Source organism: Syngnathoides biaculeatus, chromosome 13 (assembly GCF_019802595.1).
Source record: "Syngnathoides biaculeatus isolate LvHL_M chromosome 13, ASM1980259v1, whole genome shotgun sequence".
In the NCBI taxonomy this organism is placed as follows: Eukaryota; Metazoa; Chordata; class Actinopteri; order Syngnathiformes; family Syngnathidae; genus Syngnathoides; species Syngnathoides biaculeatus.
This window is the reverse complement of record NC_084652.1, coordinates 16,398,901-16,425,898: the sequence shown is the minus strand read 5'-3', so window position 1 is coordinate 16,425,898 and position 26,998 is coordinate 16,398,901. Positions and strand designations below refer to the sequence as shown.

The following is a 26,998-nucleotide window of genomic DNA, read 5'->3' as shown; positions in this document are numbered from 1 at the left end:
TCTCTCTCTCAATCTGCCCCTCGCCCAACTTCCTCCTCTGTCACTTTCTCCCCTATCTTCACTGCTTTTTGCTGTTCTCCCCCCCCATTCACCTTCTCTTTAGGCCTCTCGCTCTCTCTCTCTCTCTCTCTCTCTTTCCATCTCTTTCGTGACTCTCCTCTCTTTATCGCACCCCGCTCTCGCTCTATCTCTCCTCTCCCCTCCCTCCTTCTCCCTCTCTCTCCGGCTGTCCCTCACATCTCCTCCTTCAATGCACACTTGCAACACCAGTCGAGAAGAGGAAGAGAAGAAGGGAAGGACCCGCAGACCCGCAGTACCCTCCTCACCCCTCATCACTATGGATGCCCCTCGAAGCAAAACCGTGTGGATTTGTTTCCTTGCGCTCTCGCTCCTGTTGTACAGAACTCCAGCTGAAGGTGAGCAGGCTCGCTGCTTTCATCTGGGCACTTTTCTTTCTCTTTCTTGGCCAGCGGAGGAGGAGAAGAGAGACGCAGCGTGCGCGACCGGCCGCGCAGCCCTCTCGGCCGGCTTGCGACAACTAAGAGACTCGGTCCACGTTGCGGTTCTCGTTCAGTTTGGCCAAGTTGTGCATGCAAATATGCAGGAAAGTGCACAAAAAAATTAGCGCCAGTGGGAAAAGTTGCAATCAAAATACTCTTTTCTTCAATGTTTGATATGCAAATGAGAACCTTGGAGCTCCTTTCTTGGATCTTTTATGTGGAGAAAATAGATCTGTAAAGTGTGTTGAGTATGAGGATGGTGAGGGTGGATTTTATCTACTATCATCATCTTCATACATGCAATGAGTCATCCTCAGGAGGGTCAGAAGGTAGCTCATCAAGATGCAAAAAAAAAAAAAAGTTGAAGGCATCTAGGACGTCATTTGTTCTCTTCTTCCTTTTCTTCTTCTCCCCCTGAGGACACATTTGATGTCTACTCTTCCTCCTCCTGAGTGTGCAAATGTGTCGTCAGCCTGCCGCTCTTCCTCCTTCTCCATCTGTTTCATCTTCTTGTTCATCATTTCGGTGTGTGCCCGCTTAAAAGGAACACAAGACACGTACAGGCTTTTTTTTTTAGGCCATGTGCTGGTTTGTTGGCCGCTAGAGGGCAGCAAAGACAGCAAAAACTTGACTTCGCAACGTGTGCTTCAGGTGACAAATTCGAGCAAAAAGTTGGGATTCTGTCTGCCTCCAGGCTGATAGATGAACCAAAATGATACTTTAGAAGATATATAGGGAATAAAATAGTTTTACTTACTCATTTGATATCAAGTAAAACTGAGAATGGTTTGTTTGAGACTTAGATTTAATGCAGATTTGACTTCTGGATTCCAGGACCGGAAATATAAATAGCAGAATCAATATTTTAATATTGATATTTTTTTCTGGGAATGTATTAGGAAGGTTATGGTAATAAGCTGTTGTCAATTCTAGTTCTAGGAAGGCCGGTATTAGGCGAATCAATATTCCTGTATCAGTGCCAGATCTAAGCCTTGGGAAGCCTGGGAATGGAGTACTAGTGTCATTTTCTCCTAGAAAATCAGTTCCACTTCAGAAGTGGGAAAGCCGGTGTAATAGTGTTGATAGGTTGGTATCGATATTTTATCCTCGGGATCAATTCCAGGATCTAGAAGGCTAGTATCAACATATCGATATTTTCTCCTGGGAATCAATTTCAATGTTGTTAAGGCGAGTATCTCAGGACTAATATTCCCACTTGAGAATAGCACATTTGCATCAGAGTTCCGAAGACTTTGTTCAAATCCACCTTCGTCTGTGTGGAGTTTGCACGTTCTCCCCGTGACAGCTTGGGTTTTCTCCAAGGACTCCAGTTTCCTCCCACATCCCCAAAACATGCATGGTGGGCTCACTGAAGACAGTAAATTAATCCTTTTTTTTTGGGGGGGGGGGGGGATATATGTACTGTGATTGGGTGGCGACTAGTTCAGGGTAAACTGTACTTGTTGTCCAGACTCAGCTGGAATGGACTCGAGCACACCGGCAACCCCAGTGAAGATAAGCCGCATGGAAAATGAATGAATGAAGGAAGGAAGGACCGTATCAAAGTATCGTTTTGTCTTCTTCTGGACATCAATGTCTGTATCGTGAATGCCTGGATCACAGTATCAATATACAGTGTGTGTGTGTGTGTGTGTGTGTGTGTGTGTGTGTGTGTGTGTGTGTATATATCGGAAATTGATTCTGGCATCGAGAAAGCTGGCATGAGAGTAAAACAGGTGTTAAGATCAAGACCCGGGGGTCGACCGCACCATTTTATAGCGCCTGCGAAAGCAAATGAAGGGTGTCAACTTCCAAAATTCTTGCTAAAATCTGTACTAAAATTTCAAATTATCATATGCAATAAAAAGTTAGATATTTGCAAGTATTTTTTAATTTGTTGCCAAACTCCTTAAAGATTGTCTTGAATTGGAATTGAATGGACTATTGTATTATCCTTTGACTCTGTTTTTAAAAAGTCGTTATCCATCATGTTTTATGTAAATGTAATAAGATGAGTCGATTAAACATTTATAATGGTCTCGCAGTCATAACGGCCCTCTAAAGGGAAACAGTAGCGATAATTTGGCCTGAAACAAAAATGAGTTTGACACCCCTGCTCGAGGTTTTAGTCAAAGATGATCTTGATGTTGTCACCTGAGAATTCAATTCTAGTATTTGAAAACTAAGGCTGCTATGGGGATATTGTCCAGTCCTTGAGTCGATCGACGTATTGGCCACACCTGACTCAAGCGACGAGATGGATGATAGGCTGATGTTTTTTTTTGGGTTGTTTTTTTTTTTTTGCTATGCGTTCCTGTGATCGACCATAACTGTCTCAGTGCTTGACCAGTCGCTCAAAATCAACACATTGGGCACCCCTGATTTATGGGCAACCATGATTGAGCCCTGAAAATCTGCCAAGCAACAATTAACTTCAATACTTATTCACATAATAGTATAGATTTACAGTCATTCAAACGGATTTTATATTTCACACAGAAACACCACAGATTAGATGTTTGTTTCTGGAGTAATTTTTTTTGTGACTGGCTTTCTGTTAAGCATTTGCATTTAACAGCTGTGTTTGTCAACAGCCTAGTGGGCTAGTGCCAATATTTTCCTAGCAGCAACTGACAGCTACCATTTTGAAATTATGTTGTCACCTAGGAATGAATTCTAGTATTTGAAAACTAAGGCTGCTATGGGGATATTGTCCAGTCCTTGTACCAGGAAAGTCAATATCCTAATTATAGACATTTCAGTGTTAATAAATTCTTCCAGTAGTTGATTCCAAGATTGTAGAAACTGGTATTAAATCAGAATATCTACAGCAGATGCTTCCATGACCACGGCCTTCCGCACAAGATGCTCAAAATCCTGCTTGTTCCAACATATTGTGATCTATGTATGAATAGCAAGTATTTTGGATGTATAATACAGTAAATTAGAGGGCAATGATGATGAAGATAAAAACGATTTGACATGTTCATTTATTCGCCTGTTCCTAGTAGTCAATTTTTTATCAGAAAGCTACAAAAATAACCTCTTATGGAGGCGGGAAGCTAATGCACAAAATTGTGACCTCGGGCCTCGTGATGATAAATAAGTCAAAAGGAGCCTGACAATATTAATGTTGGAACACTAACAACAACAACACCACCACCACCAGAATAAAGTAACGACAATGTATAGTGCTTTCACTGCCAACATGCCGTAACTCTTTGAGTTTCTTCTTCTCAATTGCAGTATCAAAAATGATTGATTTTCCCCTGGGAATTTATGCTAGTATTGGAGCGTTGATATTTTCATCTGAAAACCTGTTACTGTATTGGGAAAACTTGTATCCAAGTATTAATATTTCATACAGTGGACTGAACACACCTTGTTGTGAGTAATTGACGCCTCAGCAAAAGGTTTATTGTTGACAATAAATGCCACAAGATGGCGGCAAAGCCCAACGTGAAGCGCTTCAATTCACCTCAATGTAGAGCCACGTACCAAAATACCACAGGATGGGGCCGAATTTATTATAGTTAGCTTTGGCCTTTGCACAAAAGTGGCAAATTGTATTTTTTTTTCCAAGTTAACAACAGAGGATAGGTTCCACACCCCAAAACGATTAGCAAATAAGTGAAATCAGCTAGTTGCAAATCACTGATATGAAAGCGAAGACTGTATCAATAATTTCCCCCGAGAATTGAATCCACTCTTGAAACAGCTGGTAGTGGAGTAGCAACATTTTCTCCTGGGAATTGATACTAGAATCAGAAAGGCTATTATCACAGTCTGGATATTTGAACACTGACATTTTGTCATGGGAGTCGATTCCAGCACTGGGAATGTTGGTATGTATGGTATGCTATTTATGTATCGTTAAACACAAACACTGATACCCCACATTAATGAAAAGTAAAGAAAATACACAGTTCTGAGCATATATTTCAGTACTTAACTCATATTTTCTCCTGGGAATCGATTGCAGCATCAGGTAGGCCTCAACTGATAAATCGGTATTTTCTCCTGCAGGGAAAACTGCGACAAATTTCCATCCAGAATTTATTTCAGTGGACGCTTGAATAAGAGATCATAGAAAATCATCAGGGTTCTTGTTCTGGACAAAACGCCAAGGGCCGAGAGCATGACATGAGGTATCATTTGTACCTGTGCTGAGTTCAGAACCAAAAGCTTTTGATCCACTAGGTCATTCCTATAGACACACGCATACACACATCACATACGAAGGTATCCACAAGCATATACAAACATGCATAGACATCTGCACGCACGTGCACAAAAAGAGACACTTTCACAGACACACACACTCACTGTCACCTGTCATCATCATCCTGTATTTTCTCTCTGCATTTCATCTCCACACCACGGTGCTGACAGATCGCCCCGACAAGAGCAAACGACTTTAATCCCAGCCTAATGACAGTTAATGGCGCCGCACGCTGCGCTCATTTGCATGCCGACGGTCACTAGCTTGCTCGCGCTCTCCTTCCTTCGGATTTCCCCGCTTGCTTCCATTTGGGTTTTTAATGGCAGAACTTGGTGGCGTTCCCTTGTCGCCTGAGGTGACGAGTGATGGCGAATGACTGCCGCCCGCAGTAAAGGTTAAAAGCTGTTTGCTTGTTGAAGCCAAAGTCAAAGCGATAATCGCCCTTGCAGGGAAGGCATAGAGCTAACAATGGAAGTGGTGCTAACGCTGTGCTTTAACCAGACCTGATCTACGACCTGTACCCTTACATTTCAAATTGTTACAGACTGTCAAAACCGGTCAAGAAGATGATGTTAATCAGAACAAAGCATTATGTTGAAAACGTCAATGTTAGTTGTTGGGCTGCTGTGTTCTGTGTACAAGGCTAACGAATCCTGGCTTTTCTTCAATGTCTCAGTCTTTTCAAACAAAAATGGCAGACATCAGGAGTCTTTTCGGGCATGGCTTCTTTAGAGTGTTTTGTGGGTCTACTTGTGATTGAAATGTTCATCAAAATTCGTATTGCTACGTGAAAATAGCTTTGGGGCTAAATTTTCAAAAAGATTCTGAGCACCCTGGACATAACCAAAATGATGCTAAAATGATCACTTGAACCAAAATGGGAGACTTCCTCTTTCTCTTTTGTCATGAGTTATTTTGGCTTTTTTGACGGAATGATCGATTTTCTCTTTTAAATCCAGGTGACACAACCCAATCAATTTTGTAAGTCACTTAAATGTATGGCCAAGTCCTTGAAACTGTAATTTGACTGGTTGCTTGCGTCCTAAAGACCAATGACCTCGTCGCTTTGAAGACACCACTAATGTTAGTACCAGCACCTCTTTCGGGACAGTGGAAGAATGACGGCGTCCTGGAACCACGTTTTTCGCCTTGCACTCGAGAGTAATTGCTGGCACACTCAAGGCAGAAAGTCAAGCTCCTCTTAAAAAGGAGTTGCTTGTTTAAAATGAGGGAGCTTGAGGGGAACATTAGCTTCCCTCCATTAAACCTCGCAGCTCATCATCAAGCACCCTTCAGCTGAACAAAAAACAGCGTCGTGGCACCGCAGCCTGTTTTCTTTGTGATTATATTCCCTCTTCAAAGTCACTTATGGAAATAAGTGTGGCCATGAAAGGCGGAAGTCAAGGTCGAGTGGGATGAATATGGATTTATTAAGTCAGAGAAGACTGAAATTTTATTATCAGTCGGGTCGGGATGTCGGTGGAGACGTTCAATGGGACTAGGACATGATCCAGATAAGAGGAATGACCTCCATGACTTTGACGCTGGCTATTCATCACATTTTCATCGGGAAAAACACCCCTCTATTTTTTTTCCCATATGAAATCCATGTTTGTTTCACCAAAATTGACCCACAGTAAATCTATTACCTAGTACCTATAAATTTTGACTAGCAACAACTAAGTACAACTATGTAATGTGACGTTGTTGATTTGAATTCTTGTTTGGGACAAACATTTTGAGTCTAGCAAGTCCGTGAGTTTGACAACTGACTAGCTAACGCCAATTACTGTAATTCATTGGCCCTTGCAATGGCGTACAGCGTGATACTTACAAAATTGATTTCTGTTTTGGGATAATGTACCCACACACCTGTCACTTCCTGTTTTAGTCAACTGTCTGTCTTGGGGTCGTCAATCAAACTGACTAGTGGGTGTAGCTTGTTTACGGCAGGGGTGGGTGCCTACTCTTTTTTGCCCCGAGATCTACTTTGCAAGCAGGGTGTTGCTGAGTGCAAGAGACAGACGGTAAATAGGAGGCCAGCTTCCTCGGATGCTCCTTTATGTGCACATGCACAGTGATACGTGGTTGCTCAAACCGACTGCCAGTCAATCGACGCACACGATCGACGTATTGGCCACACCCGAGTCAAGCGAAGAGATGGATGATAGGCTGATGTTTTTTTTTGGTTTTGTTTTTTTTTAACCATCCGTTCCTGTGATCGACCATAACTGTCTGAGCGATTGACCAGTTGCTCGAAATCAACACATTGGGCACGCCTGATTTATGGGCAACCATGATTGAGCCCTTAAAATCTGCCAAGCAACAATTAACTTCAATACTTATTCACATAATAGATTTACAGTCATTCAAACGGATTTTATATTTCACACAGAAACACCACAGCTTCGATGTTTGTTTCTGGAGTAATTTTCTTAGTGACTGGCTTTCTGTTAGGCATCTGCATTTAACAGCTGTGTTTGTCAACAGCCTAGTGGGCTAATCCCAATATTTCCTAGCAGCAACTGACAGCTACCATTCTGAAATATTGTTTATTTTAGCCAGTAAAATACCGACAATTTTGCTATTTTATCTGACCTTGGTAGAGGTCCATTTATTGACTCAAGTGGCGTGTGTCCCAAAACTTTTATCCACATTTTTTTGCCTGTTGGCATTTCTGCTGTTGTTCCTCACAACCTGAGTGACAGCTTCTATTATTTTTTCCATTTTATCCCTCGCTGACTTACTCTGGTGTGTGTGTGTGTGTGTGTGTGTATGTGTGTGTGTGTGTGTGTGTGTGTGTGTGTGAGTGTGTGTGTGCATGTGGGTGGGTGTGTGTGTCTGCGAGCCACCATCTGCTCACTGAATTTGTTCTCTTGAGGAAGAGGAAGCCACTAGTGTATTAGAGGCGAAGCAAATCCAGCAGTTGTCACTGTATTTTGATTTTTAAAGCAGTCATGATTCCGATTTCAATAACTCAGTATCAATATTTTCAAAACCTAGTATTTGGAGTATTGATATATCAGTCTCAACATTTTCCCCTTGGTGTTGAGTCCCTTGCTGAGACGGGGTCAGATTGAATCATATGTATGGATTTTGGTATCAACATTTTCTCATGGCACTTGATTCTGATATTGTGGAGGCCTGTGTAAGATCATTGATATTTTCTCCAATAAATTGATTCAAGTAGCTGTTATCCGGGTATATCAGCATTGTTATGGGTGTGAGTGAACTAACTTACTTTTAAGCAAAACGATAAACACCATCATTGTTTAAAGAAAGACAATCAAAGCCTGTTTAATTTGTGCCTGTCTGAGTGGTTAAAATATGTAAATTCTGTTAGTCATATAAAGATCAAGTCTATGCAGTGAACTTTATAAATAAGCCGAGCTCTTTCAGTTGATCAGAAGACCTTTGTTGAGCCAAGGTATTTGAACACCCTGCTATATTGCAAGTTCTCCCACTCTCCCATTCGTTAGCTGCATAAACACACCCGTCCACCCCATACAATCAGTAAGACTCAAACTTGTAACATGGCCAAGACCAAAGAGCTGTCCAAAGACACCAGAGACAAAATTGTACGACTCCACACGGCTGGAAAGGGCTATGGAGAAATTTCCACTTGGTGAAAAAAGGTCCACTGTTGGAGCAATCATTAGAAAACTGAAGAAGCTAAACATGATGGTCAATCTCAATTGGAGAGGAGCCCCATGCAAGATATCACCTCATGGGGTCTCAATGATCCTTAGAAAGGTGAGGAACCAGCCCAGGACTACACGACAGGACTTGGTCAATGACCTGAAAAGAGCTGGGACCACCGTTTCCAAGGTGACGTCACGGTTTGAAATCATGCATGGCATGGAAGGCTCCCCTGTTTAAACCAGCACATGTCAAGGCCCGTCTTAAGGTTGCCAATGACCATTTGGATGATACAGAGCAGTCATGAGAGAAGGTTTTGTGGTCAGAGGAGACCAAAATGTTACACTAACCATGTTTTGAGGAAGATGAATGATGAGTTCCATCCCAAGAACACCATCCCTACTGTGAAGCATGGGGGTGGTAGCATTATGCTTTGGGGGTGTTTTTCTGCACACTGGATAGGACGACAGCACTGTATTGGGAAGAGGATGACCGCGGCCATGTATTGTGAGATTTTGGGGAACAACCTCTTTCCCTCAGTCAGAGGATTGAAAATGGGTCGTGGCTGGATCTTTCAACATGGCAATGAGTGTCTGCAAACCTAGTGAACAAATCCAGGTGTTCAAATACTTATTTGCAGCTATATCACACAAATAAATAGTTAACAAATCATACATTCTGATTTCTGGACTTTTCTTTTTAGATGATCTCTCTCACAGTGGACATGCACCTGCGATGAAAATTTCAGACCCCTCCATGATTTCTAAGTGGGAGAACTTGCAATATAGTAGAGTGTTCAAATACTTATTTTCTTCCCTGTACTTTTCTTTTAAAAAAAAAAATCTTGCAGTCAACCACCAAAGAAAAATATTGTAAAATGTATGGATACTGCAATCTTGTATAGTTTTGGCACAAATGTATTGTGAAATCTGGGCTTGTAGTCAGACAAGTTTGCAAGACAGCTTATTCTGTCCTTTCAATAAGAACAGATGGATACACAATTTATTGTACCTTTGACAATCAGATGGAAGAGCTTGTAATTGTTCTACCTGTTGCTAAATGCCGCTGGGATACAAACACAAAGAGATATTATATTATTATTATCCTTGTCAATCAATTTTAAATTAAAAAGGAAAACCTTTTCCGAGGGGCAGATGACAAACCATAAAAAGCGTACTCTTTTACAGTTTAAAGCTAGTTTTCAAATCATCAACTTGGACTTTTTAATTTATTGGACTCTTATTTTAAATCGTAAAAGTGCTAACAATTTGATTCTGAAGTCATTTAGTTCCCGTCGAAACAATCCCAGTAGCTAGGTAGGCTAGTCTGCAGCCATTTGATCATACAGTTAGAAAGAAATGTCCATCCATCAATTTTCTTTGCGGCTTATCCTAACAAGGGTCGCGGGGATTTCTGGAGCGTATCCCAGTTGCCAACGGGCAGGAGGCGGGGTGCACCCTGCACTGGTTGCCAGCCAATCTCGATAGAAATTTCTTTTTTCTAATTTTGTTGTTATTCTGCCACCACATTAGTTAATTGGATGACATCCCAAAATTTTTTTGCAGTATCAGGACCAAAAAATATTCATCTCATGGCAGGCTAATTTTCTTGTACAGTCTATACAATGTGAAAGTTGCATATTTTCCTTTTAAAAAAAATTGACGATTAATATAATCCATTTACCTACAGTAATGAGGATTATTTTTGTTTTTGTGTTAGATGAATCCCATCATTCTCAATGCGCAATCTGTTATTTCTGTATAATGATGATGGATGACAGTCATCACATGACAAAATATAAATGTGTTATTTTTCCTCATTAAGGTTTTAAAAATGTAGGGCTGTGTGTGACTGAGACAGTAAGATGGAGGATGAATTACATTTGAGAAATGCAAAAAATGGTATACGAATAGGCAAAAAAATTAAATACTAATGGTGAAATATATGGATTACTAATAGAAAAATGCAGTGAGTCAGCGACCACTCATTTCTAATGTTTATTTCAAGTGCGGTATCATCAGTCCTCATTTTGGATACTGGAAGGTGGTAACATGTTCAAGTAATTAATTGAAATAACTACCTAAAGTGCATTTTAAAACGGTAGTAACTAGTTGAAGGAATGTACTTGTTCAAATGGGTACAGATGATTAGAGTACAGCTTACAACCAGAAGTATCATGCCCAACTGTATGTCATTGCTGTATTCGTGGGGAAGAAACGAAACCCACATTAGCCATGAATAAATGTGGGTGCATGTCCAATGGTGGCTAGAGTGGCTGTAGGCACAGAATGGCAGCCAGGGCAGCTGTGCATACACGTGTAGTTTACTACTTGTAGGTGTGACTGTGAAGTGAATATACTGTATGGTGTATCCCATTGTAATTCAGTGTGTACAAATACATTTTTTAAGTACACATTAATATTATGAGTTGTTAGTGTTTTTGGTGAACAGAATCAGTTTCTGAAATGACTCTTTCTTTTTGCTCGGCCACTGCCCCCCGCAATGAGGCGAGCAAGTTGCCTGGAAGCAGAAAGAAAACTGGTGACGTGTTCTGTCACTTCTGAATCTTCGGTGAATGACCCATGAGCAGTGTGCAGGTGGGGGCGATAATTCATTAACCTTACTACCATGTTCTTTTAGTTATTCGCCAATGATGTCACTCACTTCGGCGAATGAGCAATGAGGAGCAAGTGTCAGGCAGTGCCGTGCAGGCGGGGGAAGGTCTGAAGGGAACTGTCATGACCCAGGCTGGACCACGGCCAAGAGGGGCGTGGCCACCACCCTTGCCGGTGACACCTGTCGCCGCTCATATCTGTTTCACATTGGGACTGTAATTGGATGGTGTATTGAAGTTGGAGTTTTTGTCACTGGCATTGGCCAGTTCGTTGTGCCCTGAGTTAGTGAGTTGCATTCACTGACCGTTGGAATCTCAACCACTGAAAATAGTGTAGCGTTGAGCTATCCTCATCACTGTGTTTCTGTGCCACCTCAGTTTACTCCTGTCTTGGTTTATGTTCCATAGTCAAGTCCTAGTTCGTAGTCATCAGACCTGGCTTCACGTTTTTGGATCCTACCTTTGCTTAGCGTTTCTATACCTCTGCTTACCCCATGTATGACCTCAGCTTTGAATAAAACTACGCCTAACATCATGTCCTTGTCTTGGAGTCCTGCATTTGGGTCCAGCCCCGCTCTGGAGGGTCGTGACAGGAACTGAGTGACTCGTTCAGTGAACTGGCGTGTTGATGTGCTGAGGAACTGAAGAAGAAAAGAGTGATTTGTTCTAGTTTTTATCTGCTAAAGAGCGATGTACCAGTACAAAGAGTGATTGATTAATTTGCCCAAGGAACGGCACACTATGCAGTGAACATACTCATGAATGATTTTAACCGGATCTCCTAACGTCCTCATGGGGATAGCTTTCACTAGCGACCGTTTCGTCAAGCAAATGGCTAATTTTGAGTCTGTCAAGCACATCAAAACCACTACACATATTTTAAAGATATATTAGTTAATATTAATCTGTATAGGGCGGCACGGGGAATCAGGCGTTGGCCTCACAGTTCTGAGGTCCCTGGTTCAATCCCGGACCCCCTTGTGTAGAGTTTGCATGTTCTCTCCTTGCCCATGTTCTCTGGGCACTCCGGTTTCCTCCCACATCCCAAAAACATGCAACATTATTTGGAGACTCTAAATTGCCCGAAGTTGTGATTGTGAGTGCTGCTGTATGTGTCGATGTGCCATGCGATTGTCTGCCAACCAGTTCAGGGTGTACCACAGCTCCTGCCTGTTGACAGCTGGGATAGGCTCCAGCATTCCCCGCGACCCTTGTGAGGATAAGTGGCTATGAAAATGGATGGATGGAAGTTAATATTAATGTGTATATGTATACATACATATTTTATCTCTCTAAAGCAATTCTTAAAGCTTTTTCTTTTGTAATAATAATAAATAAAACGTTTATAGGATTTCAATCTTTTATAGCATTACAATCAAAGACACTTTCCACTAATCAGACGACAATAACTGTAAGGGGAGTGAGCAGGAAGCTCGTGGCAGATGCCGCTGTCAGCGATGCAGTCCACCGGTGGAATGCAGAAAACTCACGCCGGCTGGCGAGAGCCGAGCTGCGCATCGGGGGACTGCAAGGATGTTCAGTAGCTGAGCTCGCAGCACGTGTGTTCAACGAGTCACGACTGAAGCGGTGTGTTTGAGAACTTTCTGAGACAGACAGAGACAGAGAAATAGACAGAGACAGAGACAGAGAGAGATGATCATTTAGCCAAAGTTTTTTTTTTTTTTTTACCCCCCGGCTTTCCTACTTTACAATACATGACAACAACAATGGATATAGCGCTTCGGTGAACGTGAACGTCAGGGATGGATCGTTAACAGAATGAGGAAGGATTTCAATGACTTTATGAAAAAGAACTCAACAATTTGGAGAACGAATCTTTTTAAAGAACCAATTCACGTGATTCAGTACACTCAAAAGAACTGCCGTACTCATCACTAGTAGCAATAGTGGTATTGAGTCAATGACTGCTTGTAAGTAAGTAGTTGAGTAAGTCAATAATTGAAAGTAACTACTTGAAGTAAATAACTCATTTAAGTAAGAAGTCGAACTAAGTAGTTTGTTTACAGTAGTTAAAAAAATACTTGTAACTACAGTACTTGAGTTACTTGTGGAAGTAGGTACTACTTTAAAAATGGGAACTTGTTAGTCAGCATTTTACTGAATCCATCCATCCATCATCCATCCATCCATCCATCCATCCATCCATCCATCCATTTTCTTAGCCGCTTATCCTCACAAGGATCACGGTGAGTGCTGGAGCCTATCCCAGCTGTCAACGGGTAGGCGGCGGGGTACACCCTGAACTTGGTTGCCAGCTAATCACATAGAGACAAACAGCCACACTCACAGTCACACCTAGGGTCAATTTAGAGTGTCCAATTAATGTTGCATGTTTTTGGGATGCGGGAGGAAACCGGAGTGCCCGGAGGAAACCCACGCAGGCATGGCGAGAACATTCAAACTCCACACAGTCGGGTCCGGGATTGAACGCGGGACCTCAGAACTGTGAGCCCAACGCTTTACCAGCTGCGTCACCGTGCCGCTGCTAAGTAACTATTTAAATTAATTAACTTCTAGAAGTACAAGTATGTACTTGAAGTAAGAGCAATAATAGTACAAAGTACTTGACTTAAGTGACTAGTTGAAAAAAGTAGCATGTTGACGGAGGCTGGTTAAGGGTTGTACTGTGAGAAGTTTGTGGATGCTCGTAGCTTTTTGGCGTAAGATATTGAAGTAAATAGCTTGTTGAAAGAAGTCACTAGTAAAGATAACGTTTTTTTTAAGTGAGTGAGTAGTTGAAGTAAGTAACTAGGTAAAAGAAGTAACTCCTCTAGGTAAGCAGTTTGTTCAAAGAAACTACTTCAAAAAGTATGAAGGTTGTTGAAGTCACCAAATGGGTCAAATGAGTTGAAATAAGTAGCTCATTAGGCTACTAAGTAGTGTCTCAGTAGTAGACGATAGTAGCTTGTGGAAGTAATTATTTTAAAGTAAATACAGTAGCTCATTGTAGTAACCTCTTTAACGGAGTGACTATGTGAAGTGACAAGTTGAAAAAAGTAAGTAGCTTTTCGGCATGAGTAAATTGCTCAAGTAAGTAACTAGTTAAAGGAAATAACTCATTGGAGTGAAGTTACTACCTTAGCTTGTTCAAGTAAGATCATTAATGGGAAGAACTGGTTGAAAAAGTTATGAGCTTGTTCAAGTAAGTAGTGCAATGTAAGTTAAGTACGTGTTAGAAGTGAGTAGCTTGTTGCTGCCATTGCAGATTTCTTCTCTGGCTCGCTTTCTCTTGCTGCCTCTCTGGTTGCTAATTCTGCGCTAACATGGCGCTAATGAAACGAGGAGGCGAGCATTCCAGCGCCGTGTCTTCACCTTCGGGCTGTTTGTTAGTGCTTCTGCATTTCAATTAATCAATTAACGCCTTGGCCACACACACACACACACACACACACGCACGCACAGATGCACACACACTCGCACACAGACGCCGTGCTCCTGTTGAATAATGCAAGAGTCTTAATCAGCTTGTTCCATCCACACTCAGGGAATGTAAATGATGTGAGGAAGTACCCGACGCTAAGAGCGAGATTAGCTCTGAGCGCTAAAGGCAATCTGAGCTGCTTCACGCGGCGTCTATGATGCATTAACCCTTCTTGAGCGCATTCACGTGACACTTCATTAGGTACACATCGAATGAGAGCCAATGAGGAAGTTGAATGAGATTCTAATGAGATTGCAACAATTATATATTTTTTTAAATCGAGGATAAGCGCGCGGACGATGAAATGAATGAATGAATCAATCAATCCTATTGTATGTGCCTGTGATTGCGACTTTTTGCTTTGTTTAATGACATTACAATTTTTGTCTTGAAAAATAACTTTGACATCATTATTTTACACCATTTCCAACCGTGCAAAACACAATAATGTGAAACCACTCCCTTTTCCCAACCCCAATCTAATTCACGTAAGATAACATTTTTTTTCTCCCAAATTTATTCCATATTTTTTCACAAAATGCAGTTACATTTCTTTCAAAAACTGGTGCTTTGTTTTTCTTATTATAACGGAATTATTGAATGCAAAATATGACTATTTCTTGTGAGATGACAACCTAAAAAAAACTGCAAATGTATTCAATGACATTAATATTTTTCTTTACTATATGATTTCAGAACAGTTTTCTTTCTTAAAAAAAACTTGTTCTCCTAAGAAAATGTTATTTTCATGAAAAAAAATACTATTTAATCTTTTTCTTTTTCACAAAAGTTTACTTAATGATCATGAGTGTGACTTTGTCCATAGAAAATTCCATCTTTTTTTACTTCTCACAATCAAGACTTTACTCATGGAAGGTTATGACATGATTCTCATTGTAGAAATATTTGATATTTATTTACATTAAGATTAAAGAGTGTTTCAAGCAGGGTCTGAAGTGGAAGCTGTGTATTGATATTTTCTGCCTGAGTGAGATCACCAAAACAACATTCCAACGTGATCGGAATGAAGACAAAAAAGGAGTGAAGCACTCTGGGGCTTTTTTTTTTAATGTGTAAAAGCGGTCCAAAGTGTGTGTTCGTGTGTGTGTGTGTGTGTGTGTGTGTGTGTGTTGGAGCTGATGGATGGAGCTCATCTGTATTCAGGGTCCCCACCGCTGTCCTGGACCCTCCGGGCTCTTTGTTATTCAAAAAAGGAAAAAGTGGACAATGAGCTGTGGGTTCTCACTCTTTCTTGGCCGGATAGACGGGTTAGGAGGGGGAAGGGGGAGGGGCTTGTTTAATTTTACTTGGAGAAACCTCAGACGCTGGGCAGATTAATTTTGAATCTCGGGACTGACACATTTAAATGTTGATTTTTTTTTTTTTTCTATTTCCCCACTCAACTTTACTGGCACTCTCCGTGACTTTAGCCAACTTTTAAGTGTTAAGCCAAGAAAAAAAAAAAAAAAACTCAGAACTAAAATGTTGAATTCTGCACAGCTTGGATGTGATAGAGACACCCGTTGCCAAGAGCGGGTCATTGGGGGTAATACCGACAGAGCTAACATGCCCCCCCCCCCTCACACACACACACAAAAACACACTTGAGAAAAATCTCTAAAAATGTTATTTGAGAGAAATCTTATCATAACCAGGACAGTGTAATGCTGGTTAGTACATCTGTCTTCACAGTTCTGAGGACCCGACCTCTCCTGTGTGGCGTTTGCATGCTCCCCCCGTACCTGCGTGGCTTTTTTCTGGGCACGCTGGTTTCCTTCCCAAAAACATGCATGCTAGGTTGGTTGAAGACTCTAAATTGCCCATAGGTCTGAATGTTCGTGTGAATACTTCTTTCTATGTGTCCTGTGATTGGCTGGCGACCAGTTCAGGGTGTTCCCTGCCTCGAACCTGAAGATAGCTGAGATAGGCTCCAGCATGCCCGCGAACCATGTCAGGATAAGTGGTACAGAAAATAGATGGGTGAATGTAAAATAGTGTTGAATAGTTATCCTTTTCACTTAAATAGTTAAATTAATCATTTAACATAATAGTAATTAACGTGTGATTTAACAGCATTACCAGCATTTTTAATGAATTCCTCAAAATTTATTGTGGCTTGCAACAGTATCTGACAGTTTTTCTTATAATAATTACAATAATAATTCTAAGATATGCTTGCTTCTATGCTTATACCTTGCTGGTAAATGAATAGTGAATGCTCCATTCACACGCGCAAACTAATTCAAGAGTATAATGTTAAATAAAAATTTCCCTTGTTCTATCAGCTAATTACGAATGGTTTCTCATTTACAATGCCAAATGAGTAGCAATTTAAGGTTCAATGTCTCATAACTGCACAAAGCTAGCCCTGGGACTTCAACAACTAACTCCTTGATCAGTGGTTCTACCAATTGAGCCACAGTCACTGTATTTTCATCTGATTGAAGGAAGTAGGCACTATCATTCCTTCAGATAGCCAGCAGCTGATTATTGAGGTCTTATGGATCCCAATTTTGATGGCAACACTTTGTAATTAGTCAGACACCTTACAGTACTCATTTGAAGTGTCTTTTTTTTTTTTTTAACTTTGGACAACAAAGCCTCCTCGTCACTCCCAACAACAACAGTCAACAGTTTCGTTGTTAACTGGCTGTCGTGATGAGTTCCAGACTGCTATGCCATTCAGTTGTGAATGAGACTCTGTGGTGTTAATACATGGGATTTATAGCAATTTAAAGAAAAAAAAAAACATTAAATACAACAGAGCAATATGATAGAGGAGTAGGCTTTTAGTTACAATAGGAGGCAAATTGATTTTTTTTACCGTGGACGAGTTGTATCGCCAGTGTGGCCTTTGCATAGAAGAATGTATCAAAAAGCAACAGCTGGCGCAGAACCGAGATTTAATTTCTACATCCTTCATTTTGATTACACACAAAGTGGGTGACCTTTACAAAAATGCATGTATTATATATATATATTTATCCATTATTCTTACCATATATTTTTTTAAATGTCATGATTGAGGCGGTGGTGAACTATTATTCATTCCTGGTCTCAGTTATAAATGAGAGCGTCTCAGAATGTGGACTATTTTTTAGCTAATCATGAACCTGATAAAAGACTCGATAAGCATACAAATTCAGAGAAATGAAGAGTGAATTTGGGCAACCTTAAATGTTAAATCCAACCCCTGGCTCGGCATCCTTATTTCAAACACAAAACCTCATTACAAACACTGCCCTGGTCTTGAAACCCCATATTGAAAACTCAGCACTTATTTGAAACCAACACCACCTAGAAACTGTCAGGTTTTCGCAGTGTTTGCCTTCGTCAGGGCCAGCTTCTTCAGGGACATGGTCAGTGACGTGTCCGGTGATGTAGCATCCGGTGATAGCCAGGCTCACACAACCCAGGACAATTAAAGTACAATTTCTCAAGGAAGGAAGACAATAGGAACTTCTTGCTCCCTTGGAGAACATAGGCTGTGTCTCTTTCACAATCTCCAACCCGTTCTGCCCACATCTCCATGAATCCTCCTTTTTATTCCTTAACGCGGTCCACATCACAACAAAGCAAATATGACAAACAAAGCAACTGTGACCAAAAAAAAAAAAAAAAAAATGCCAATGTGAGTCTTTGCGACGTCTTCACCATCCTCTCGAGCTCATCAGTCTTTATGTTGTCTGCTGCATCACTCTGTGATGGTTCCGCGGCAAATCACAGCAAAAGTTTCCTTGGCACCCAATGGGCCTCTTGATTGCGTCACATTAAGCAAAGAAGCATTAAAAACAACCTAGAGAGCAAATATGAGACACCTTTATATCCAATTAATCCAAAAGAAACTCCAAATTCTACACCTGAACTCATATTTAAATAACTAACTCTGTCTTGAAACCATAATTTGACCCCAGGCTCGAAACTCTGATGTGAAACCTCAACCTTAGCTTGAAACCCACATTTAAAACCCTCACCCTCCCTTGAAGCCACAACCGTTATTTGAAACCCTACCTCAAGCGAGAAACTCAAAATCTGAATTTAGTCTTGAAACCACCATTTCAAATCTCACCCCAGGTTGAAAGCATATTTTGAATTCCTGACTCTGGCTTGAATCCCATTTTGAACCCTTAACCCTCTCTCAAAACCCCAATTTAAAACATGAACTCTACCTTGAAACCTCTACTTGAACCCCTAACCCAAAATTGAACCTTAACCCCATCATGAAATCCTAACTTTGAAACCTTAGTTTCCCCTCACTGAGTGTTTAAAAAAAATTTAAAATTCTATTTCCTAGAGGTGTTATCGTGTAACGTCCTGAATGTTAAACATGAGGGAAAGGGATGAGTTTTTCTCCAGCGTCTTGTACAAGTGCAGCTGTACAAGTGCTGTGACGAGCAGCAAAGTTCACTCGCTTTACATTCCAGGAAAGCGCCGAGGTCACGTCCGTGTTCCCAGTCTGAACATTTCGGTGAGTATTTAGATCCGTTTTTCCTCCAGTGCTTCGGAGACTCTTCAAAGGAGGCAGGGGTGGGGAGTGGGGGGTAACTCCCTACATTCCCTACACTCCATTTCCTCTTCTTCTTCCTCCTCTCAAGTGTTTCCTCAGTGGACCTGCACACTAGACACACACCTGGTCCTCAGGGGGAGTTAGGACAAAAGTACAGTAATGTGAAGTGGGAAAAGTGAAGCAGATGTTGATAAGAGTGTTGGGGTATCAAACTGAAGAATATGTGGTGCTAGGATAAAAGGATTACAGGAAGCAGAAATATCAAGAAAATTACAACAATATTGGAACACCTACAGAAAGTCATGACAGGGGAAAGACAAAAATGATGAAAGTGTAGAATTCTAACAAAAGTTATGGGAGACCCATAATGGGAGACTCATAATTTTTGGTCAAAAGTACAATGACACATACAGGAAGAGGAAGTGAACAATTTTGGGGTGGACATATGAAATGGAAAGAAGGTTGGTCTAAAGTATTGAGACACCTGCAGGAAATAAAAATATGACACAAATTCAGAGTTTAGGTAAAAGCACGCACACTCTGATCTACATGAAGTCAAACTGTGGTCAAAGGTGGTGGTTGGTTCGCTCATGGGAAGAAAGGGTATGGGTCGGACAAAAGTATTTGGACACTTACGGAACTCAAAAGGTACAGAAAGTTATGTCCAGTAAATATTGGGATGGTCCCCACACATTGTCCAGAATGTCTTAAGATGCGCAAATATGATTCAATAACAACTTGTGACTCTGGTTGGTTAAATGATAGCTCATTATTATTTATGAATGCTTGCACTGTTTTGCAGACTCGTGCGACAGCGCTCTGGTGTCCAACCTGCCGCCTTCGGCCTTCAGAAGCTCCTCCCAGCTCTCGGATAGTCACGCTCCAGTCTTTGCCAAGCTCAACAGACGAGATGGTGAGTAGGGAATATGACCTTGTTCATGGGCATACAGATGCATTGCCTTTCTGCTGTGTTATGGAAATACAATTTTCCCATTGATCTCCTCTCAGGCCCAAAAGCATTGTCTTTCATTTATCATTGGTCCACCTTTGTTTTCTCAGTGTAAAAGCAATATATGTTATGGTGTATTGGTGAGCATCTAATGCCACTTACATTGGGCATTTTGAGGCTAATATGCCAAGAATCCTTGAACTATAGTTTTGAGATCGTGCGCTGTTGTCATAAAATTACATAATTTTTGTTTACGTCACCATACTGCCGGTCAAACAAAGCAATGATGAAACTTAATTCCGTTGAGACGAAGCAAAAATATGTCTGATAACATGACGCCCAGAGTTTTGTCTGATACCATTAATCATTTAGAAGGTGATAATAAACGAAGGTACGTGGAAAAATGGGAGACACTTGGCATGGAGGATCCACATTTAACGCTGAAGTCGATGTTTTCGCTGATAAGAAATTTGACCGTTAATTTGTTTCTGCTTGTCTTGGACAACTGGATCTACACATGTATCTGGTGAGTAAGTCGTCGAGATTTATACGGAAGAGTTTGAAAGCGTCTAAAAGGACGCATTCAAATACTTTGTTGCCGGACCAGTTCTCAATCAGGAATAAATCCCGCATAGTGATGGACCCACTCAGATTTTTTTCAACACAAATACCAAAAATTAAATGAATGACACCTGGTTTTACACAAACTTGCATTCATTAACTCAGTTTGGAAAAAAAAATAGGACAGGGAGTCATCTCTTCCGTAGACTGAGGCGTATTGCTGCCACACGCTTTCCTCCATAAACGTCTCTGTGACAGTGTATTACATTTTTTAAATACGCATTGTTCTCAAATGAGTCATCTTGGACCTATAAATACTACTTGATAATTTGAGATTGAGAAGAATAATTCCTTCCTGAAATGAAATGATCGCTACTCAGGCGTGTGTATTTCTTTAGGCACCATCCATCCCGTTTAATTCCTGAAATCCATCAATCTTTTTTCATCTTTTCAGATGGTATTCCATAGAATGATCTATTTGAAGAAGTGTCTCGTCTATTGTGACAACCAACAGCACAACAGGTCTCGGGCATTGTGAAAAATCTGCTCAGGTCTAACGACCCCAGCACTGCCAAGCAGCTTTGTTTGACTGGCAATATGGTGCCGTTAAAATGGTGATGTCACGTGCAGGATCACCTTACCCTAGGGATTACCAAAAGCTATCTGGTTTCCAATTCATGTATTATTGATATGTGCTATATTATATGCTATTATGTATTGGGAAACAAGTGACCTTTCTCAAGTTGACTGTTTTAGGACTAGTACACAGAATCCTTGACGTATGGTGTACCACAGGGTTCACTACAAGACCCCTATCATACCTTTGAAAAAGCTTGTTATTTGTGAAATCTATTAATGTTATTTTAGCCCCTGATGCCTCTTAAAAAGATATTCTTGGGGTAAGACGCTGGAGATCCTTGAGTTATGGTGCACACTAAGGGTCACTACAGAACCCCTATAATACCACGGAGAAAGATCCTTCATTGTGAAAGTTCAAGGAAACACAGTATGCTTTGAAATTGTGACATTATGTGAGGAAATTTTAAAACGACTCATTCACAGATACCTTTTCAGAATCAGGCAGGTAGCAATATTGTATAATTCCACACTTATGCGGGGAGACGCTGCAAACACATAACTATTGGTATTAAAAAAATATATCAAAAGTACATTTTCAGTGAAGAAAAATCACCAGGACATTCGTAGACCCTATCCCAGCTATGTTTGGGCGAGAGGCAGGGTACAAATTGAATTTGTTGCTAGCCAATCCCAGGGCACATATAAAAGACAAAAACAAAAAAATATTTGTACTCACATTCACACCTATGGGCAATTTGAAGTCTTCAATTAACCTACCATTTATGGTTCTGGGATGCAGGAGGAAACTGGAGTACCTGGGAAAAATCTCACACAGGCATTAACAGAGCATTCAAACTCAACACAGAGAGGCCGGATTTGAAACTGGGTCCTCGGAACTGTGAGACAGATGTACTAAACCAGTCGTCCACGTTATTAAGACACCTGGAAACTCTTTTAAATTGTGAAACACTTCCTTCCTCAGTCTCCTTTAAGCATGATCTTCTAAATTTGCCAAAGTTATATTTGGAGTAAGGACTTTGTGACAATTGGTGTCAATATGAAACCGCCCGGGGATGTGGAACACAAACTTTCCAGTGTGTTCTGGCACTCAAAATGGTGGAGTTGTTGCAAGACTGATAAAGGAAATTAAGGTGAAGTGCTGGATCTGGAGGGTGGGCATTGATTTTTGTCAAAGTGAGGCAAGCTAAACAAGCAGAAAAAGGAAGAAAAAAAAATCAAGCCTGCTTTTGCCCAATGGAGCGAATGCACTGGCAGAGCGACGTTAGCAGGAGCATCGATCTGACGTTTGTGGCCTCCCACTGCCGATAAAAGCTCTCTTGTAAAAATATATCTGTCTCTTTACCTAAGAAAAGTTTCTCCTCAGCAGGCTGTTAATGCGCTCCAGATGCTTCTTGGTCCATTAGATTGTTAAGAGCCAAATAGTGCAGATGTAGCCCAATAGAAAAACGGCCAGATTACTGTATGTCATTCTGGGTAGTTTGCCATGTAGCGTCACAAAGTCGCCCGCTGGGCTAGTAACACTCCATGATGTCATACAAGTGTACAAAACGTACGGAACACTGTTAACAGGTAAATATGTATATTTACTATTACATATAATATAAACAAGAAAGCACATTTATGCCGTTTAATACATTTTGCTATTAACATTGCTTTGAAAATCTTAGCTGTAAGTGTACAAACATGTCATGCCCGATCAATGGTAATGCATAAAATCATGAAATAACTACATGAATTGAACAAATAAACAATAACAAATTACGCAACTCACTACTATAACAAAGATAAGCGACAAACTAGAGTAAAAAACAGACAGCAACAAAATGCAGTAACAAACTATGCCATTAAATAAATATCTCACGCAGGGGTGGCCAACCTGTGACTCTTTGCCTTCTTCCATGAGGCCTTCTTGAAGGCTTCAAAGCTTAAAGTATTGATTAAGTGCGTGCAGTTGTGCGCATGCGTTTTGCTTGAGTTCATTACTGTAGTTGCGATCAAACGTTGCTTAAGTTTATTCCAGTATTTGTGTGGGTGCTACGCTTGAGTTTCTTATGGTTGTTACGGGTATTGTGACAAGCGAGACTGTTCAGCGCGTGCAGGGGGAGAGTGAGAAGTAAAAAAAAATTGCAATGGCGACCAGGGAAGAGTGGCTTCACTGTTCCCGCCACCCAGCTCAGCTGTGCAACGACAGAGGGAAGATTTAACCCCGAGCAGGACGACCTCAGCACGGAGAATACATCTCCCCTGAGTTTCACGACCACGGTCATCTGACCACTTCAGGAAAGGTTAGCACGGTATTTTCACAAAACTGGGTTTCGTGTTGAAAGAAAATAGCTGGTAGTTTCCCTGTTGGATGATGATCTTTGGAGAAAATAATTTCTCAATTTTGATTTCAAAATGCTAGGGAAAAATGCAGTTAAACAAAAACTGAACACTGATGAACACTGGACATTTTTACCAGTGCGGGAGAGCTCATTATATATATTTTTCTCGTTGAGCGTGACAGCAAGCCACTCTCTGCCTTTTGTGTCAGTCGTCTATCGCATTTCACAGTATTAAATCTTCACTTCACCTCATTCCAAGCTAACATCAACCTGGAATTTCCAAAAGGGACTAAAATTCCCAGTCACAAGTTAGTCACTTAGAAAATTCACACAAAATGTAGATGCATTAAAAAAAAATAATAATAATGACGCATCCAGAGACGAATGGTTGCATCATATCAAGTGGTTTGGAAGATTGGAAGGCCCAAAAAGCTATTTATTGTTTTTTTTTTTTTTTTAATGCCCCAGTGATGTCATTGAAATCTTGTGTCCTGAAAACAAAAATCTTAAATAAATGGTATCAGACCTTCAACTGTCCCGCCACACTATTGAACAGATTAACATTAGCAAGGCTACTGATTCATAATTGCACTCAGACCTCCAATTGTGAGTATTTTTGTGTTGCATTAGATGAGAGTCGTGACATACAAGACCAGACATGGTTGAACTGGTAGTTTGTGTGAGAGCACACAATTTGAATTTTCCTCAATTACTGGCTTATGGTCTTGGTACTCTGTATGACTTGAATTTTCTTGTTGTCAAGGTTGGTTTGTGATATTTACAACAAAACTGGGTAAGCAAAAATACATGTGTGTGAGGACGGAATGAAACCCATATGTGTGATATGGCTCTTTGACATGTATGATGTGCCTCTTTGCTATACCACAATAAAAAATGTAGCTCTTCATCTTTGACTGGTTGACCACCCCTGAACAGAAAAACTGTACAAAACTATATGGTGTAATTGAATAACTGCTGGTACAGTAATGAAAAAAAATGTAGTCAACTAAGTCACAAACTAATTGCAGTTACAAACAACTACACTAACAATGTTACTACAATGAACTATGCAATTGAATAACTCTAACTAATGATATGAAACCCCATATAGCTTAATAACTACAATAACTAACTATTGTAATAAACTACAGTAAGATAGAGCGACTAAATAACTCCAATAACAAGCAACGAGGTGACTGCTGTAACGAATCAACTATGTGATGAATTAACTGCAGTTAAAAACTATATTACGTACTCCAGTAACACATACAAGAACAAAGCACAGTTACAAACTACATGGATATAGTGGCTACTGTATAGTGTGGGCGGCACGGTGGATCAGCTGGAAAATTCTTGACCTCACTGTCCTGAGAACCCGCGTTTGATCCCCTGTGTGGAGTTTGCATGTTCTTCCATTGCCTGTGTGGGTTTTCTCCGGGACCCCGGTTTCCTCCCACATCCCAAAAACATGGAACATTAATTGGATACTCTAAATTGCCGCTAGGTGTGATTGTGCGTGCGGCTATTTGCCACTATATGTGTGCGATTGGCTGGCAACCGTTTCAGGGGATAGGCTCCAGCACTCCCCGCGACCCTCGTGAGGATAAGCAGCAAAGAAAATGGATGGATAGATGTATAGTGTGCAACTACTACAATTAGCCTACTCCAGTATAAAAAAAAAAATAACTAACCACAGTAACAGTTAAACCGTCTTTAGAACTTACAACAGGAACTAACTACAGGTTCCAAGTAACAAAACAAATAACACACACACACACAAAAATCTCTCTCACACACACACACACACTCACGAGAGCACTCACAGTTTGTGTGTGTGTGTGTATTAAGCGGGCGAATGAATCAATAGATGTAGCGTTCCGATTGAGTGTGTGTGTGTGTGTGCAGTGAGGAGCATCTCGGCGTCCTTGTAAATGAACATGGATTATGTGAGCGACACCCGAGTGATTGTGGGACTCTTAAACGTGCAATTTATCAACATAGACTCTCTCGCCACGCTAAATGGGCTTTTTTCTGTCAGCCATATTTCACTCGCAGCTGACTTTGCCACCACACATCCTCTCACTTGCCTCACTTTTAATCATGTCGGACCACTACAACTAAGAAAGAGCGTTCTTGGGCGAGCATGGGCCTTCGCCAAGCCATAAGTGACATGTAGGGGGCACTAGTAACAGACACCCTCAGTGGAGGCAGCTTTCTTGTGACAGATTTAGATTTAGATTATTTGTGATGTGAGATGAAAATAAAGACTTGAGGAGACCAACGAAAATTTATGGACAAACTAGTGACGATAGCAACTAACAAACTAAATTTAGTGAGAAACTATATCATCTAACCAATGAATAAACAAAATAACCACAGTAACGAGGTATTTGCTTACTTTAACATAATTACTACTATCAACAAACTTTAGCAAGTGACTACAGAAACTAACCTAAGTACAGTAAAGTTAGTTAGTCAATTACCAGCAAAGTAACAAACTATGTAACTAACTCGAGAAAAAATAATACAAGTAACACACTGACTACTGTAACTAACAAACCATCCATATTCTGAACAGAAGTTATCCAACTATAATAACAAATTAATGACTGTAGCGAACTAAGTAACAAAAGTAACGAACTTAGAACAACTTAAAACAGTGACTTACTAACTTAACCAGCCTGTCTTAAGTTTGCCAATGACCATTTGGATGATACAAAGGAGTCATGGGAGAAAGTTTTGTGGTCAGATGAGACTAAAATGGAACTTTTTGGTCATAACTCCACTAACCGTGTTTGGAGGAAAACAAATGATAAGTTCCATCCCAAGAACACCATCCCTACTGTGAAGCATGGGGGTGGTAGCATCATGCTTTTGGGGTGATTTTCCGCACATGGGACAGGACCACTGCACTCTATTAAGGAGAGGATGACCACTGCCATGTATTCTGAGATTTTGGGGAACCACCTCTTTCCCTCGGTTAGAGCATTGGGTCGTGGCTGGGTCTTTCAACATGACAATGACCCGAAGCACACAGCCAGGAAAACCATAGAGTGGCTCCGTAAGAAGCATATCAAGGTTCTGGCGTGGTATAGCCAGTCTCCAGACCTAAATCCAATAGAAAATGTTTGGAGGGAGCTGAAACTCCGTGTCTCTCAGCGACAGCCCAGAAACGTCTTTGATCTAGAGAATATCTTTGTGGAGGAGTGGGCCAAAATCCCTCCTGCAGTGTGTGCAAACCTGGTGAACAACTACAGGAAACGTTTGAGCTCTGTAATTGCAAACAAAGGCTACTATACCAAATATTAACATTGGTTTTCTCAGGTGTCATATATGTATTTGGAGCTGTATCACACAAATAAATCGTAAAAAAAAAAAAAAAACCACTGATTTCTGGATTTTTCTCTGTCTCACAGTGGACATGCTCCTACAATGAAAATTACTTGTAAAGTCATATTTCTTAACTCATTTGTTTGGCAGAGTTTCCTTAGGATCTCTTTTCCATTTGAAATGAAAGACCCCCACCCCCTTTTGGATTTTTCTTTGTGTAATTGATCGCCACTGCAAGGGTTAGCATGTTGCCACCGTAGTAATCCGGCTTCAGCGCCGCATGCCAAATATTAATAGCGCCCTTTATGTC

The 26,998-nt window shown here is 40.8% G+C and overlaps 1 protein-coding gene across 1 annotated transcript in view; it reads left to right on the top strand.

Moving 5' to 3' along the window:
• The first annotated feature begins 337 nt into the window (after nt 1-337).
• The window catches only part of LOC133511036 (contactin-associated protein-like 4), a 76,647-nt gene continuing 49,986 nt past the window's right edge, over nt 338-26,998 (top strand). The window contains exons 1-2 of the mRNA XM_061839621.1: nt 338-416; nt 19,727-19,837. Of these exons, the coding sequence (XP_061695605.1) occupies nt 338-416; nt 19,727-19,837 (190 nt within the window). The remainder of the gene's footprint in view (nt 417-19,726; nt 19,838-26,998) is intronic.